General features: G+C 43.6%; 1 protein-coding gene and 1 long non-coding RNA gene across 2 annotated transcripts in view; one reads left to right on the plus strand and one right to left on the minus strand.

Annotated features, from left to right (window-relative positions):
• LOC128430272 (multiple PDZ domain protein) overlaps window positions 1-15,869 on the plus strand; it is a 41,344-nt gene that overhangs the window by 16,133 nt on the left and 9,342 nt on the right. The window contains exons 17-35 of the mRNA XM_053416303.1: window positions 154-363; window positions 1,358-1,516; window positions 1,827-1,979; window positions 3,258-3,602; window positions 3,903-4,014; window positions 4,817-5,015; window positions 5,988-6,029; window positions 7,274-7,381; window positions 7,636-7,716; window positions 7,854-8,031; window positions 8,194-8,304; window positions 9,255-9,341; window positions 11,473-11,532; window positions 11,756-11,827; window positions 12,512-12,713; window positions 13,669-13,865; window positions 13,979-14,070; window positions 14,836-14,914; window positions 15,283-15,351. Of these exons, the coding sequence (XP_053272278.1) occupies window positions 154-363; window positions 1,358-1,516; window positions 1,827-1,979; window positions 3,258-3,602; window positions 3,903-4,014; window positions 4,817-5,015; window positions 5,988-6,029; window positions 7,274-7,381; window positions 7,636-7,716; window positions 7,854-8,031; window positions 8,194-8,304; window positions 9,255-9,341; window positions 11,473-11,532; window positions 11,756-11,827; window positions 12,512-12,713; window positions 13,669-13,865; window positions 13,979-14,070; window positions 14,836-14,914; window positions 15,283-15,351 (2,556 nt within the window). The remainder of the gene's footprint in view (window positions 1-153; window positions 364-1,357; window positions 1,517-1,826; window positions 1,980-3,257; window positions 3,603-3,902; window positions 4,015-4,816; window positions 5,016-5,987; window positions 6,030-7,273; window positions 7,382-7,635; window positions 7,717-7,853; window positions 8,032-8,193; window positions 8,305-9,254; window positions 9,342-11,472; window positions 11,533-11,755; window positions 11,828-12,511; window positions 12,714-13,668; window positions 13,866-13,978; window positions 14,071-14,835; window positions 14,915-15,282; window positions 15,352-15,869) is intronic.
• Window positions 6,043-9,201, minus strand: LOC128430273 (uncharacterized). The gene is made up of 3 exons (XR_008333984.1): window positions 8,864-9,201; window positions 7,280-7,405; window positions 6,043-6,141 (listed from the first exon to the last, which is right to left on the minus strand). It is a non-coding gene; the product is annotated as an uncharacterized LOC128430273 (long non-coding RNA).

Below are 15,869 nucleotides of genomic sequence, written 5' to 3' on the forward strand. Positions count from 1 at the left end.
CAAATGTCAAAATTAATTGTTTGACCTCTTAACCTCAATTCAAACATTTATTCTAGTAAAATAAATTGAATTTATTGTGTTTGCCTTTAAAAGCTGTGCGAGTTTACTTAAAAAAAAAAAACTTCCTCCAACTGAACTTTACTTCCGCCACAGGACCCGATGGACTCGGCCAAGACGGTGATCGTGATTCGCTCGCTGGTCCCCAACGGCGTGGCAGAGCAGGATGGCCGACTGTTGCCCGGGGACAGACTCATGTATGTGAACAGCACCGACCTGGAGAACGCCAGTCTGGAGGATGCCGTCCAGGCCCTGAAGGGGGCCCAGCTCGGCCAGGTCCAAATCGGAGTCGCCAAACCGCTGCCTGTAAGCATTAGTATTCCTCCTCTGTTTTGTTTGCTTCAAAACTTGTCTGCTTGCTCAAGGCAGGATGTGACCTGTGTGTGTGTTTATGTTCAGGTAGACTTTTGTACATGCTTTGTGATTTTTTATTAATGAATTTGTGCAGCGTGCCAGGGATTTATCACTCTGGCTATGCAAGGTTGTCTTTATATCATGCAGCTTAGTAACCAGTCACGGGGGTTCATCTTACAAGGGCTTGCATTTTTCATGCAGGAAAACGCACGGAGGGAGGCTGCATGGTTTAGCATTCCACCCACTGTTCTTTCAGAGGAGGTGACTGGCCCGAAAAATGCTCTTTGCTCTTTGTTTCACATTATTATGATATTGAATTTTCCAAGAGCGTGGACCCTGTCGTATCGTTTAAACACATCGTGGCCCCGGTGTGCAAAACAAGATGTCTGTGCAGTGGCATGTTTATCGCTCCGGGGCGCCCCGCGCGGTTCTGTACAGGATGTTTCTCTCTCTCTCCGCAGCGCTGCTCGCATTCTTTCAGCTTTTAGAGCTGCATTTCTCTTGTGTTGAATCTGCCACTGGATTACACAATGAGACCTCTGGGCTGCCAAGGTTAGCTGGATTACAGTGCAGTAGGAAGCCTCTGTGGAATTATCCAGCTCTCCTGCAGGACGTGGAATGTACCACCGAGGGGTATCTTGCTGTATTGCCTCTCAGAATTGACAAGTGTAATCCTCCAACATGCCTTCTTGGTTTTCCTATACGGTATATGTAGGAGATGCATGCTGCTGTCAACATTCATTTGAAGCTATTTCTCTGATTTAAAGCGACGGCCAAGATCATTCAACTCGACTGAGTGTTCAAGAAGTCTCAATGAGTCCTATCATCTTTTTTTCCATTTCATATTAATCTATTTGAACTTGATTTGGTCTTTAAAAAAAAAATCAATTTAAGAATCAAATTACACAAAGCTGGAGACACTGAAAGAATTTCTCCACTTTCCTAGGGAATATGTGGATATTCCCACTCTCCACACTCATATGGTGAGCAGGAAATAACTCCATCATCCATCATCCATTCATTTGACCTCACCAGTATTTTGGTTGAAGGAGGAGAGGAAGAAGATCTGGCTGAGGGCATCGTGTACCGAGCAGAGCCGGCATTGGTCAGTTAGCTTTTGGGGGTGAAAACATGGAAAATCAATCATAATGTCCTAATGAAATGGAAAATCCAACTGTACTTGACTTACTTATGTCTTAATATTGACCAAGAGGGATCTGATTGTTTGTAATTGGGCAAATGTTAGCTTATATGGGCTGTATTATATTTTGTTGTTAGCATTAGCAACATTAGGTTTTTATAGAATATCAGAGTAATTTTAGCTGACTGTGATTGGATAATTCACCAGTTAGCTCTGTTGATAAAGGTCAGATTCCGTCCCTGATTGGTTATGTTGTTATCCTCCATTACCACAGATTGACACCGGTGAAGCAGACCTGTCTGATGAAAGGGTGTTGGATCATTCTTACTCTGGAATGGAGGACGACACGTTCCAGGCGTCCATGATCGCTCTTCACGGTAGCAGCTGTAGCGCAGATCTGGATTACTTGCACTCCTCCACGCCCAAGGTAAGAAAAAACGTTTCTATCACACCACAGAGAGAAAAGATAACTGAGAGGAGAAATGATTCCCTCATTTCATGAAATGTTGCTGCACCAGTAACTGCCCTTTGTCCGAATGAGCTGGAAAGCATGTAGCCATTATTCTTTGTTTCTTTTTTTTGAGATCAAGAGCCAAAATGTCACCAGAAATGTTTTTTCTGTCTTTGTTAAGGCGGCGATAACATTACTGACTTTGTTGTTATATGAGGATTGAAGCAAGGCCAATTTTGTTGCTCCCCCGGAACAACATCTCTCCCAAATGGATATTAAATGCCGGGGAAAATAAACAAAGAGGAGCGAGAGTCATAAAGTGTTTTCCTAAGGGTTCCTGCGCCTCCATTTTAACCAAAGGTCACAGTGTATGGATGATTTAATGTAGTATGGATAATATGGACAGTTTCCCTGTCTGATCCATTCGTGTTAATGGAACAACAATATTAAAGGTCAACACTGTGATTGAAATGTAATTTTTGTGTTATTAAGGAATAATGGGCCTCGTTCACCACCAGAGTTTTTACGAGGATTCTGACATGTGGTCTTATCTCGGATTTCTTAGGATCTTTCTTAACAACAAACAAGATACTGACGAATGAGGCCCCATTAACTTTCATTACGCCTTAAGATGTATTTGGTTTACTGTAGATACACCATATATTTTTTATGTTATAAACACATTTAACCAAGGTACAGCGATTACTAACTTTTTAAAGAACATACAAAATGTACTAGAAACTATTTTGCGGGTGTTGCCGGTTTATTGTTCTAATTATCATACAGGTCATACTCCTATTTGACCCCTGTTTTGCGTGGATACACAAACAAGTCATCTCACAATTCTAGCTCTACCTTATTAAAACAAAACCTTATTTTTTGTTTTACTCCACTTCCCTTTGTCTGTTTATTGAGCCCCGCTTGTATTACATATTTGCATATTTTAACTTTTCTTAAGAGTCCTTTTTCTCTCCTGGCCTCCAGTGGGAATTTGCCTGGCTGAAATTCATCAGTAGCCGGTCTGGCTCTAATAAAGTCCTGGATGTTGCTCTAATGAAACGACATGTTGTGCTTTTTGCTCTCAAGATCACCAGTAATTTCTGCCGCTCTCTGTTGGCCACTGATGGCTTTTCTATGGCTCATTACAAACAGGGCAGGGTGGCGACTGAGCAAGATGGATTCCCCCCTGTTGGGCAATTGTCTAACTAACAGAGGAGAACGCTCATTCAGCTGCTACGCTTTGTTTTTCCTCAGCTGACAGCCCGCCTGCAGGTGCTGGACGAGCATCCCCGCTTTACGGCACCGTGCGGCCTCGGAGACGACACCGAGGCGTTCACACCAGAGAAGTCGGCCTCTTTCTCTCCTCCGAGTTTCAGAGGTCAGCTCCCGTCCTATCAGGCTGCACTCGGCGGCTCCGATCACTTCCTGGCTCATCGCGTGACCAAAGAACCGGTGGAGTTCTCAAACTCTTACAGCCAGTTTGCTGAATCAGGAACCGGATTGATTGCACTGGAGGAAACCTTGGAGTCCGGTCACTACCTGGAGGAGCCCCCGCCCATCTCTTTTGGAGATATTAGAGATATACAGATTTTGATAAAGGTAAAGGAGCATAAATCTTCAGAAAGAATAGAACGAGCACATTATGAAAGCTGCAAAAAATGTCCATTCTCATGTAGAAGTTGAGTTTCTTTAAGTAACATTTGACATTTCCTTGGTTTGATGTGAGGCTCTTGTGAAATACTCGATAAAGTCCAAACACTTATTTGTTTCATATATTCATCCTCACAGCTCGTGCAGTGCACCTATCTTTTCTCTGGGGCCTTGCACTTTGTGTAGAAATCCTCACGAAAACGTTTCATTTACTTTCATGAATAACCGCGTTGAATTATGTCCCTCAAGGACGAGGAGGCCGGCGTGAAAGAACCCGAAGAAGACGGAGACAAGGAAGCTGTGACCTTAGGGAGCCATTTTGAAAGGACCATCACTGTTGTCAAGGGCAACTCCAGCCTGGGTTGGTATTAAGTTCTTTATTTTTATTTTTTAATCTTCTCTTCATCCTTCGCAGAAGTGTAAATGAGGTTGGGGGACTGAAAGGCATATTTGGCCTTTACTTTGAATGCCAGATTTGAGGCCAGAATGATAGATAGATTTATTTATTTTTTGTTTTCCTGTCTGAAAAGGGTCAATCCATTGCTCCACGAGGTATTTGCATTTCAAAACCTGCCCATGAGGCGGCCGCTGGTCCAGAGAATACTAAGTTTCATCTCTCTTAAACAAATGGGTGTTATGAAAGCAGTGTTTAAAGTCCGCAGTGACTGGCTGAAAACCGTTTCTCATTTTGCTTTGTGTTGCTCATGAAAGGTGTTTATTTGGTGGTCAAGAAAAAATTGTCTACAACATGTTTGGATCTCTTTTCTATCGATCTAAATCCACTCTCTAAAGGACAAGACTAACGCTTGTTTTTTTTGCAAATGAACTCCCACAGACTGTGCTGTTACATAAAGGAGTTTAAAATTTGGTTTCAGACTTCAATCACACCGTTCCCCAGCTGTCTTGAGTTAGACAGGTCTCTAGACAGACGGTATTGTGTGGCACTCTGAAATTAGTCTGATGAGAATGATAGGAAAACCAAGTCTGTGAAAAATGTGACAGCCTTTCGGATTATTAGCAGGGACATCAGAAAGTTTTGCTTTGCGTCAGGGCTGAAACTAAAGCTGATAACTACAAGCTGGGAACTGAGTTGTGTTCTTTTTAGTTTGCAACCCACTCGCTCAAATATCTCAATATTATATTTGTGTGATCTACCTCAAAAGGCATGACAGTGAGCGCCATGAAAGATGGTCTGGGGATGCTGATCCGCAGCATAATCCACGGCGGGTCGATTAGCCGCGATGGACGTCTCGGTGTCGGCGACCTCATCCTGGCCATTAACGGAGAGCCCACCGCCAACATGACCAACGCCCAGGCTCGTGCCATGCTGCGCAGACACTCCCTCATCGAACCGGACCTGGGGTAAGAGAGACTATTAGGAATAGATAGCAGCTGGACAAACATTCAATACAACCATATCAGGATTAGTTGTTGTTGTGAACTTGCTGAGTAGAGAACCCCCCCCCCCCCCCCCCCCCGCTGCGTTGTGCATGTGTGAGAGGCAAACTAAGGAGAAAGTCCAGACCCAATTCCTGAAATGTCTGAAAACTGCTTAATTAAATCAGGAACCACAGAGGGTACTCTCCCCATTGCGGGGGGGGGGTCACTTGTTTGAGGTCTAACATGAGTTTGATCGCCCCCTCCCCCCCAGCTCTGTCGGTCAGATTCAATTCCATGTTCTATGAATGGTTCATTTTCATAACCCCTTCTGTCGTGCACCGCGTGTGTAACATATATCAGCATATGGAGAAATAGAAGACCAGGAATTTGGCATTTGGAAAAGTCTGCGTGCGTTTGCCTGATTTTTCTCTCTCGCTGAATTTAAAGATCACTGAGGTTTTTTCAGTATCAAGGTTTTGCTGATGTGCTGCGTTTCTTTGCTGTTGAAAAATTGATGGTGCTTCAGATGCTGTGTCGCACGACCACAGAAAGCTGCAGAGCTGTTAAGTGTCTGTTATTATTGTTTTTTTGAAAGTCAGTTTCCAGCAAAACTCAAGGTTTCCAACACCTCAATTACACCAAATGGTTTTTGCAAATCTTACAAACAATACACGTTGACGGTCATCGTGAGCTCCTTTATCTTTTTGTCGATAAACTGGTTGATGTGAAGAATCTGTTTAAGTTTCAGTTTAACTAAATGTTAGCAGCTGCTTTTTCCTAAATGTGAATGAGAAAAAACAGAATACAAATTACTGCATAGCACAATTACTGCCTTGGCCATATGATGCATTCAGGGTTAAATTTCCATGTGTTGTTTTGTAAGTTCTGCTTGCCGAACTAAACTTGGGCAACGTGTTTGCTTCCGTGCATAAAAGACAACTCTCCACGTTCTAGATCTGCTTGTTCACCCGAGGACGATCTGTGCCCGTTCTATGTGTGAGTATGACTTACCTTCCACGCTGCTGGTGTTCGAGCAGCAGGAGGCCGCCATCTTGGTTTCCCCTCTCTTCTCCGTCCTGTCAGTTCGCTGACGTGCTTCACCTGCCGTCTGTCAAAGAGTTTTATCCCGACAGAGAATCAGGAAGTGAATTCAACAACAGAAACAACATCAATACTTAAATATGGAATTCAACTTACGAATATGCTGGTTTTAATAACATTCAGATACTCTTATTAATGTCTCTGTTATGGTATTAAACTCCAGCTTTAACCACCAAAAATAACCTCACAGATTCAAAATAATATCTGGATAAATCTCGACTGACTGCATCACTTTGTTTTTCCAACATAACCTGCCAACTAAATTATTTTCTTTCATTTCCGTGACTAACACCATTTATAACCTCTTGTGTTCTTTTTATGTGAATCATTGGTATCTAAGCTCTGCCATGTCTCTCACTGCATGTTTCAATGTCCTCAATGAACTGACTCATCCGTCTCATCACTTCACTGGGACTCATTTCCATCTCTGAAAAAAAGAAATCAAAAAAACGAGCAAATCAAGCCATCTGTTGAGGATCTGTCAGCTTCACTCCAACGTGTTAATGTGTCCTTCAGAATCTACTTCATTCTGAAACTGTTTGGAAACGGGACTTTGAGTGGGTGTCACATCTTCTTTGTCGTCTTCTCATCTCTTGGCACGAATCAGTTTACTCACTCTTGAATTAATAATATACCCCCCCCCCCCCCCCCTTCAAATTTGTCATATGTCGCGTGTTCATCGCTGAAACGACAGACTGATGGAAGGCTTGATTTGCTCAGACATTTTTCGGAGGTAAACATTTGTTTTTGAACAGTGAGATGTCAAGAGTTTATATATAATTCATTGACGTCTCACTTCTGGGCTGCGAGTAGCGAGGCAGGATTTTGCTAAGAGACAGGCTGAGTTCAGTGTCTCTGCAGTCAGAGGTAAAACTGACGGAGGAGAGAAGAGCAGGCCTCTGAATGTAAATGAGCCCATTTAAAGAAGCAGGTAGTTGCACTGCTCTGGAACCAGTTTGTATCTGATGCTGGTGTCTCTATTTTGGGTAAATTACCATCTGGGTTCAGCGATAAGGCAGCGGCATAATTGCCACTAAGGTGGTAAGTGCAGTTTCTAAAAGCGGGAGGAAGCTAAATTGTTTTTGGTTCAGGAAATGTTTGACTCAAATGTGTGTGTGTGTGTGTGTGTGTTTGTGTAGAATTACATATGTTCCAGCAGAATATCTCGAAGAGTACAAAACCAGCTCTGAGCAGGCTAAAGACGATGGCTTCTCTGAAACAGCTCCGGCACCAGATCCAGCTCCAAAGTACGTCCTCACCCTCCACCTCCACTGGAACAAAATAAAGTTATTCTCAAATTAGTGCTTCGCTCTAAATCAGCTGTATTTCCTTTTAAAAAAAACACTGCTTATTAACAGTGCAGTGTTTACATGCATATTCACGAGCAAGCAGGTTTCTTCTTTCGTGCCTCTGTTGGGTGATTGCTGTGCTCCTTCCTCCTTGTGTTGAAAACCCCATTCACTTTGAATCATTTTGAATTTCTCCATTATAATCTGTCTAGAGATATTCCCAATCTCCCTGAGCGTGAGGACGGAGAGGGAGAGGAAAGTGCCTCCTACAACAACTGGAACCAACCCAGGAAGTGAGCACTTACACTTTGTGTCTCAGCTTTTTAATCTGCTTTGGCCGACGTGACGCAGCTTTCAGAATCAGATCAAAACCAGTCACAGCAGTGAGTTTCTAGAAGAAGAAAAAATGACACCGGTATATATTTCTCAGAGTGGAGCTGTTCAGGGAGCCGGGCAAGTCCCTGGGCATCAGCATCGTGGGGGGACGAGGGATGGGCAGCCGCCTGAGTAACGGAGAAGTGATGAGGGGGATTTTTATCAAACACATCCTGGGAGACAGTCCTGCTGGACAGAACGGGACCCTGAAGACTGGAGACAGGATCGTGGAGGTAAAGGAGTCAGAGTGGCAGATCTTTTTGATTAAATCTGACGTTGTTTGAGGAGGAAATTTGCAGAATAGGAAATTTAAAAACCCATCAAAGCATGACTTTGATGTGGATATTTCAGGTTCCTGTACAACTATTCATCCCTCTCTTGTCTGTCTTCGTCAGGTGGATGGAGCGGACCTGCGGGATGCTAGTCACGAGGAGGCAGTGGAGGCGATACGCAGGGCAGGCAACCCCGTCTCCTTCCTGGTGCAGAGTATTATTCACAGGCCCAGGGTAAGTCTCTATAACAGTGTCAAACTAATTCCCAGTCTCTGCCTCGTCATTTTTTATCTAAAAGGTCACAATTCCCCCACTCTCTACCTTTCCTCATGTAAAAGCTAAGTGTATCCAAACAGGCCACTTAGGGCACTTTCAAGAACTCAAACGTAAAATATATACGACCCCCCCGTCTCTCAAACCCATAGTTTATGACAGGGACAACAATCCCATCCTAAAGATAGTAGCGAGTTTTAACCTTAAAGTGGGGCTCGTTGGAAATCCCTGTGTCAACAGCATTGTTTGTTGTTTGAAGGTGCCCAGAGGCTTTTAAAGCATGACTAAGTAGGTTTGTAGCTGGGACTCCGAGGAGCCTCCGGGCTTTGCTCCAGTGTCACACTCAATCACTTCCCATGCGTTACTGTCTGTGAGACGTCCCAGCATGCTTTTTCCTCAACAGGCTGGATCCTCGTTCAGCCTGGTAGCAACTCATAATGTAAGATGGTCCAAGAGTTTAATGCAGAATCATGTGATAAATTCAACATGCAAAGTAAGCAGCTAACTTAGCTTAACTCACCAGCTGGATATTTTCCTCAGGAGATGGCAAAGATCACAACCAGAGCTCAAAGCACAGGTGGATACTGGACTTGCTTGCATTAATAAATCAGGTGCAAAAGTCCCTTGAGCACCACCTGCTGGCTGGCTGCAGTACAGGTCACTGACAAAGAGAACACAGAATTTTTCTCACAGATCATTCCTGTCTAATTAATTTAGAGCAGCTTGGATGTTTATAGTTAAACTTGGATTGGAAACAGCAGTAAAAAACATATTTTTTATCTGTAATTTGCAACATTTTACACAAGGTTTCTTTGTGTCCCCACGTGTTAATACTAATTATGCACGTTGTGAGTTGCTTCAACCCTGTTTCTTTATCCCCCCCTCCCCCCCCCACCACGCTGCTTTCCCAGCCTGAGTCTATATGTAGCCCAGCCTCATCGCCTTCTTTAGAGAAACACAGCACTGCTTTCACATGCATGCCGCATCACACATGTCAGGTAATCTGTCTCCCTCTCTTGGTCTCTCTCGTATTCCTCTTGCATCAGCTCTCCATTACGCCTCATCTTTGTTGCATTATCCCTCCCGCCTCGTCTCTCAGCCCGAGTCTTTTCTCTCTAACTGCATCTTTGATGATGCACATGTGATGCTGACAAACTGAAATTGGAGATTCCATCCTGGGAGGAAAATAACTGAAGGCTTATAATAGGATCCCAAATGTATTTTTATTTGAATGTGTCAGCAAGTGTTACATCCCATTTTATCACTGGCGATTGAGTATTTTAGAAAACCTCTATTCTAAAGGTGTATAAAACAGACTAGACTCAGATTCTTAATGCAGTGCAACTCTGTGAAAAGCTACCTATCATCTCAACAGTAGCAAAGCAAATATGGACATTTTTTGTGCCCCTGTTTTTGAGACCAAAAGTCACTAAAGTTGAGTTGCAGCTCCTCCGATATTCACCAGAATAGTCGTCGGCATGGTTTAGAAAATATCGTTTTGATTAGACGATATCTGCGAGTGCTGGAGGCGGGTCAGTGGTGTCGTTTTTAAATGCAGCCACTGGGGGCCAACTAGGGAGCATAATAGCACATCCTCGCTGCTTCCCTTGAAGTTCCCCATCCTCCCCTTGTAAGCGGTGAATAATCTCAAGGTAGCCCCGAGGAATCTTTGAAACATTTTGTTAAACTATTTCAGAGAAAGAAGCTTTGCTCTGGTTTCTACCGATACAGAGGGAAACTGCTTTCCTCAAGAAAAACTGCTTGCTTTAGTGGTTCCTCATTTGAATAGGACCGGAGGTGATTTTATCCTGCGTGCATGCCCCCTCACCACCGCTCCTCCTTTTCTTCTTCTCCTGGATGGCCTCTGACTCAGTTGTGTCTCAAAGACTCAGCCGTCGTATTAAATATCCGTCATGTTGTCAGCTTGTTGATCCTCTGTGTGTGTGTGTGTGTGTGTGTGTGTGTGTGTGTGTGTGTGTTGCTTTCCGAAGCCGCCCCTGCCCTTTCCGCAGCTAAATAGCCGCCTCGGGTTGAGCCTTTGCCGCACTAATCAACCCTACTTAGCACCCGTCCTCCCTCAGGTTAGAAAGCTACCCCGTGTCTGTGTCCGCCTGCTTTAGCATGTGTGTGTGTGTGTGTGTGTGTGTGTGTGTGTGTGTGTGTTTCTCTCATTTGAGCTGTGCTGCTTTCATTTGTGGAATTTGTGTTAACAATGTCTGAAAACAGCTCTTCTGTGTTTTCCTGCTTAGGAACATTTTCTCACCTTTTTACTTTAGCACTCAAAACTTGCTCCTATTAAATATTAATAAAGGGAATTTCCTAAGAGGTGGCAAAAAAAATTTCCTCACTGTCTGCATGTCAGGTTTCAAGTGATCTTACTGTAGAGATTTTGAGACATTTAAGGGGGAAATGTGCCCAATTTTCATACTGGCACTCAAGAAGTAAACCCATAGCAGAGACTTCTACTGTGAAAGTGCCTTTTATTGTCCCTCTTCCCTCAGCTTTGAAAGCACAATTCTTCCTAATGATCCCCGAAACGTTGTCCAAAGTGTCTCACTTGACAACTAATGCAAAGACGACAACTTGATAAGACAGAAGCCATCAACACAGATGCTGCTGTTATGTGACAAAAATAAACTGGAAAATGCGGCTTATTTTTCTTTTCAAAATTGCCAGAATTTCTAGGCAAAACCTTTTAAGATCAATCACTGGGAAGAATTGGTGAAGCTTGGACGGATGTGTGGCGCTGGCCAAGCTTTTTCAGTCAACACATCAATGTTTTGGCGCGTGTGTGTCTGTGTGTGTGTCTGTTATTGCCAAAAGAATCGCTAAAAGAAACTATTTAAGAAATATGGATTTTCCCCTCAGTATTAGCAGTTATAAACAGATGGATTTTCACGATAGAGTATTTGCCGCGTGAGTTTGGTTTTCGTCATTCCGAACACTCCTGACTTTGTACGAACTTATTCATATTTATGGGATTACTGTTTTGCACTATGCAGCCGAACCATACAGTATCTTTCCCTTGCTGGTGACATTGAAGTGAATATTGTGTTTTGTATGCTTGTTTTCTCTCCATACGTGAAACGAGTTAATAATAAATTCCTGATTGTGACCATCACGCTACAGGCGCTGATAACAGACTCCGGTGAGGACAGAGCCGCGGCTGTAACCAGGGACAAGGACAAGGTTGGTGTTTCCAAAGATCCTCCGACCGAACGTGTGTATCAGTGTTGTGTATTTGTTGTCGTTTCCAAAACTGTTGCTCGCCAAAGTCAGAACCAGTTTTTTTCTGAAAATAGAAACAACATCACCGTGAACATCAAGATACATTTTCAAAACGCCACGCCGACACATGTTTGTATTTGTGTTGTCTCTCTTAAAGTTGTCGCCCTTTGTCTTTTCTCTGTAGGAGGGTGACAGTCTCAGTAGACTTTACCTCCGCCTCTCCCCAACTAACCCTTTCACTCCTACCCCGTTTAAGGTTTGTGGGTCTCTGTGTTGTGCTTTTCACCCTTTCCCCCCCTTTTTCTGTGTATGCTTGTGCAGACGTGTTGATGCTCGGCGATGCATGGCCGTGCATCGGGGGATCGAACACGCCGCACAATGCATACACGCACGCCTGTGCTCGTCCTAACATCTCCTCCGTCTGCTTCGTGTACTTTTTGTCGAATCAGAGCCATTTTTGTCTTTTGTTGTTTGTCAGTAACTTAATAAAAAAGAGCAGGATCAATATTAACTTTGAGAAAATCACATTTTAGTTTTTTTCGGCTATAAACACGTGCTGTAACAAAATTGTGATTATGTTGCTCTAACTCTTCAGGTAGGTATATTCCAATTTTAAATGCAAATTGCTTGATAAGTAATTGCATCACTTATAAGTTGATTAGGAGTTTTAATAAGTAGCTGAAACAGGCTGATTGTCTAATTTTGCTTTTTGCCTCATATCACATAACTTTTAATTATACATTAACCCAAAACTAACATGTCCTATAAAACGCGGTGAAGCTTTTAATGAAAACCAAGCATATGGCCCCCTGTTGATTCCATCAGCAGCTCTCATGTGCTTCCTATCCCTTTACTCCACGCATAAGCCAAATGCTTTTCTTTCTCTACCTGTAATTTCTCTCTAATAAACTGTTGTCCAACTCCATCTGCGGCGTGACAGCCGGCGAAGCGTGAAGCGGCAAAGGCATCTCCCACCAGCGCTGTCCTCCCCCTGCCAGTGATGCCCCATGTGGGAGAGACTGATACAGACACGCTGACGGAGGTTCCTGGCAGACCCGCCGAGGCAGAGGAGGTGAACGAAGAGGAGGAGGAGGAGGTGGTGGAGGAAGAGGAGATGGAGGATGAGTTTGGATACAGCTGGAGTGAGTTCACTTTTTCTCTGTTTCTTAAGGATGTTACATGCTCAGTTTTAAACAATGGTTAAAAATTTGAGTTTTGTTATATTTTTGTCAATTAATTTGGTTTATTTTAAGATAACACGTGCTGTGTAAACGATACAAAAAGTGACCTGTGACCAAGTCTCTGAGTTTAAAGTTTAAACTCTTAATATATTTATACACTTGCCATGTATGCATTTTCATATATCTGCCACTAGAGGGCCCCCAAATTATATGTAATATATTACAAATCCACCCAGACTGCATAAAGTGCTCGACGTGGTTGTACTGCCAGCAAATCCTTAAGGACTCAGTGTCCCAATTAAGCTATTAGCATCCTGCAGATACTGTAAAGTCAACTGTAGGTTCAACTCTCAGCTTCAAGGAGAACGGGTCACATTCATCCCAGGCAGCCGGCATAAAGGACAGACTTCCAGCCTCCAAACACCTGGGACTACAGAGTGTGTATGTGTGTGGCTGTGTGTGTGTGTGTGTTAGTTATGGAGAGACAGTGCCCGTCCTGTGGGTTTTAGATTGATGAGGTTGGGCCCGGGGAGGTGAGTTGTGGAGATTAGTACAGGACTGATGGTTCAACGGTGGCAGGGAGCCCAGAAACGCACGCGCCCATTGGTCTGAGCAGATATCTAACACACCAGAGACAGGAGAGGTAGACAAAGACAGAAAGAGAAGGGGACATGACTGAGAACAATGGAGACGAGGCCCGAGACAGAAATAGAAGGCGAGGCAAACTGAAGCAAAGACAAATTCAACCAGGCTTGACATTTTAAACTTTTACCGTTTACTTTTCGTGCCACCCAACCCCTTTTTTGAACAACATGACATGAACTTATACACAAACCCCCTGTGATCGAGACAAATCTGGCATTTCAGCAGCATTGTGGGCTTTAACATCTGTATGACTCTGTCTGCCGTCTCTCAGAGAACGTGATCCAGCGCTATGGCGGCCTCCCAGGTGTCCTACACATGATTGAGCTGGAGAAAGGCAAGACAGGCCTGGGCCTCAGCCTGGCAGGGAACAGGGACCGCTCTCGCATGAGTGTGTTCGTGGTGGGAATAGAGCCCAGTGGGGCGGCCTGCAGGGACGGGCGCATGGTGGTGGGGGACGAGCTGCTGGAGGTAGGTCGTCGTTATTTTTTGTGTTGAATTTAAATACGTATTTACTTAAATGCTTAAATGTTTACATGATTATATATTTAATATTAGTAATCAACTATTTGTTATGCTTTTAGATCAATGGGCAAGTCCTGTACAGCCACAGTCACCAGAACGCATCCTCCATAATCAAGAGCTCACCATCAAAAGTCAAAATCATCTTTGTCAGGTAAACATTTTTTTTTTTACTATTTAAGCTTCTATGGACTCATTACCATGGCAACAGCTGTGGAAATGTACTGTCAGAAAAAAGATTTCCATAATAAAATGCGTTTTTTCTAGTTGAATGTAATGCCACCTAAAATCCAGTAGAGGGGGCTATTGTAATTTAACAGATGGTTGTACTTGTAGTTAAATTAGGTAGAGAAGCAGTTTTGTCCACAGGTGTGTGGGAAAAAAGTATTTACTAGTTATTTATTAGTTGATATCGAAATGTATCCATTCTAATATCATAGATTAATCAACTTGTACACAAGGCCCACTAAACTTTGTGTTTTCAATTTGTAGTGTGACTCTGGAAAAGTTAAATTAAGGACAACAAAAGACATTGAGTGCGTTTATGAACACTGATCTCCAACAATACAATGCACTCAGACATTTTAAAACGGTGAACACAACAAACATTTAGATCTCTCATTGACAAGCAAGTATTTATCTTATTTTGTGTAAAGACAGTATATATACAGAAAAGTATATATCTATAGTGTATGTTAAATCGGATTGGGATTTGTCAGCTCAGACTCCGATGTTCCGCCCGTCGCCTCTCTTCCCGAAACCATCCGGCAGATCACACTACTTAACCTCCCGTTTAAGTCCCATCCCTCTCCCGACCCCCTGAAAGACACACTGTGATCAGCGCACATAAATCACGGCCTCCGCTGTCACAGGCGGCGGAGGAGCGACGATTTACAAGAGTTATGACTTTCTGCAACAGGAACACAGAGGCGCTGAACCAGATGGCTGTGGGACCTGTGAGGGAGCGCGAGGGAGACACAGCGGTGCCCCATGCTGAGGTACTGAAGACGCTGCTCGTGGCCACACACGAAACACACACACACACACACACAAGTGCTCAAACAGACTGACTCATGGGGGATGCTGCAGAGTGAAGCTGCAGCTGCATACAAACTAAGAAACAAAAAAATCGTCCTTTTTATTGAATTTCTACCCTTTCTATGCTGTTTTGTGCTCCTGAATTGTTTCCAAAAGTTACTTTGGGTGGTCCTTGAGTTCTCTTCCTCCCATTTCTTGTGTTGCCACTCAACCAGAAACCACAAACAGTAGTGCACACACTGTCCTGTGCTCCCTCCTGCCAACACACACGCACACAACTTACAGTATTTACCTCACACTGTACCAACTACTGTATTTTTCCCTACAGCTGGAAACAGAGGCCGCTAATGGCGATGCCGATGCTTCCCAATATCTCCATCATGTCATCCAGCTGAAGGTGAGATGGTTTAAACCTCCGACACATGACTCACACACGCTAGTGCATTCGAATTTGCAAAATCGAGGACAATAATAGAGAGAAGAAGTCTGGAAAGCAGCGTGATAATGAGGGAGATGTTCACAAAAAAGTCACCGGAGCGTCGCGGGAGAGAATGAGAAGGAACACACGGGAGCAGTCGAGTCTGACGAGCTGTCAAGACGGAGAAAAGAGACACGACAATGTCAAGGAAAAGGGAGAATAAACAGAATTGCGAACGGGAGAAGAATGACACGACAAATAAAGGGAACAGATTCTACCACTTGCGGCGTCTGATTCCTGTGAAAACATCACATTTCAATTTGTAAAGCAGTGACGTGTCTTTTTCAGAAAACAGCTCTCGCCAGGGAATATCTCAAAATCGTACAAAATACAAAGGGATAGATACCACGGGAGGTATTGGGGAAGAAAACATGCCATTTTTTTATTTAGGCAAACTGACAAAACAAGAGAGAAAGTGATGGAGAAAGGGGGAATAT

This window comes from Pleuronectes platessa, chromosome 23 (genome assembly GCF_947347685.1).
Source record: "Pleuronectes platessa chromosome 23, fPlePla1.1, whole genome shotgun sequence".
Lineage (NCBI taxonomy): Eukaryota > Metazoa > Chordata > Actinopteri > Pleuronectiformes > Pleuronectidae > Pleuronectes > Pleuronectes platessa.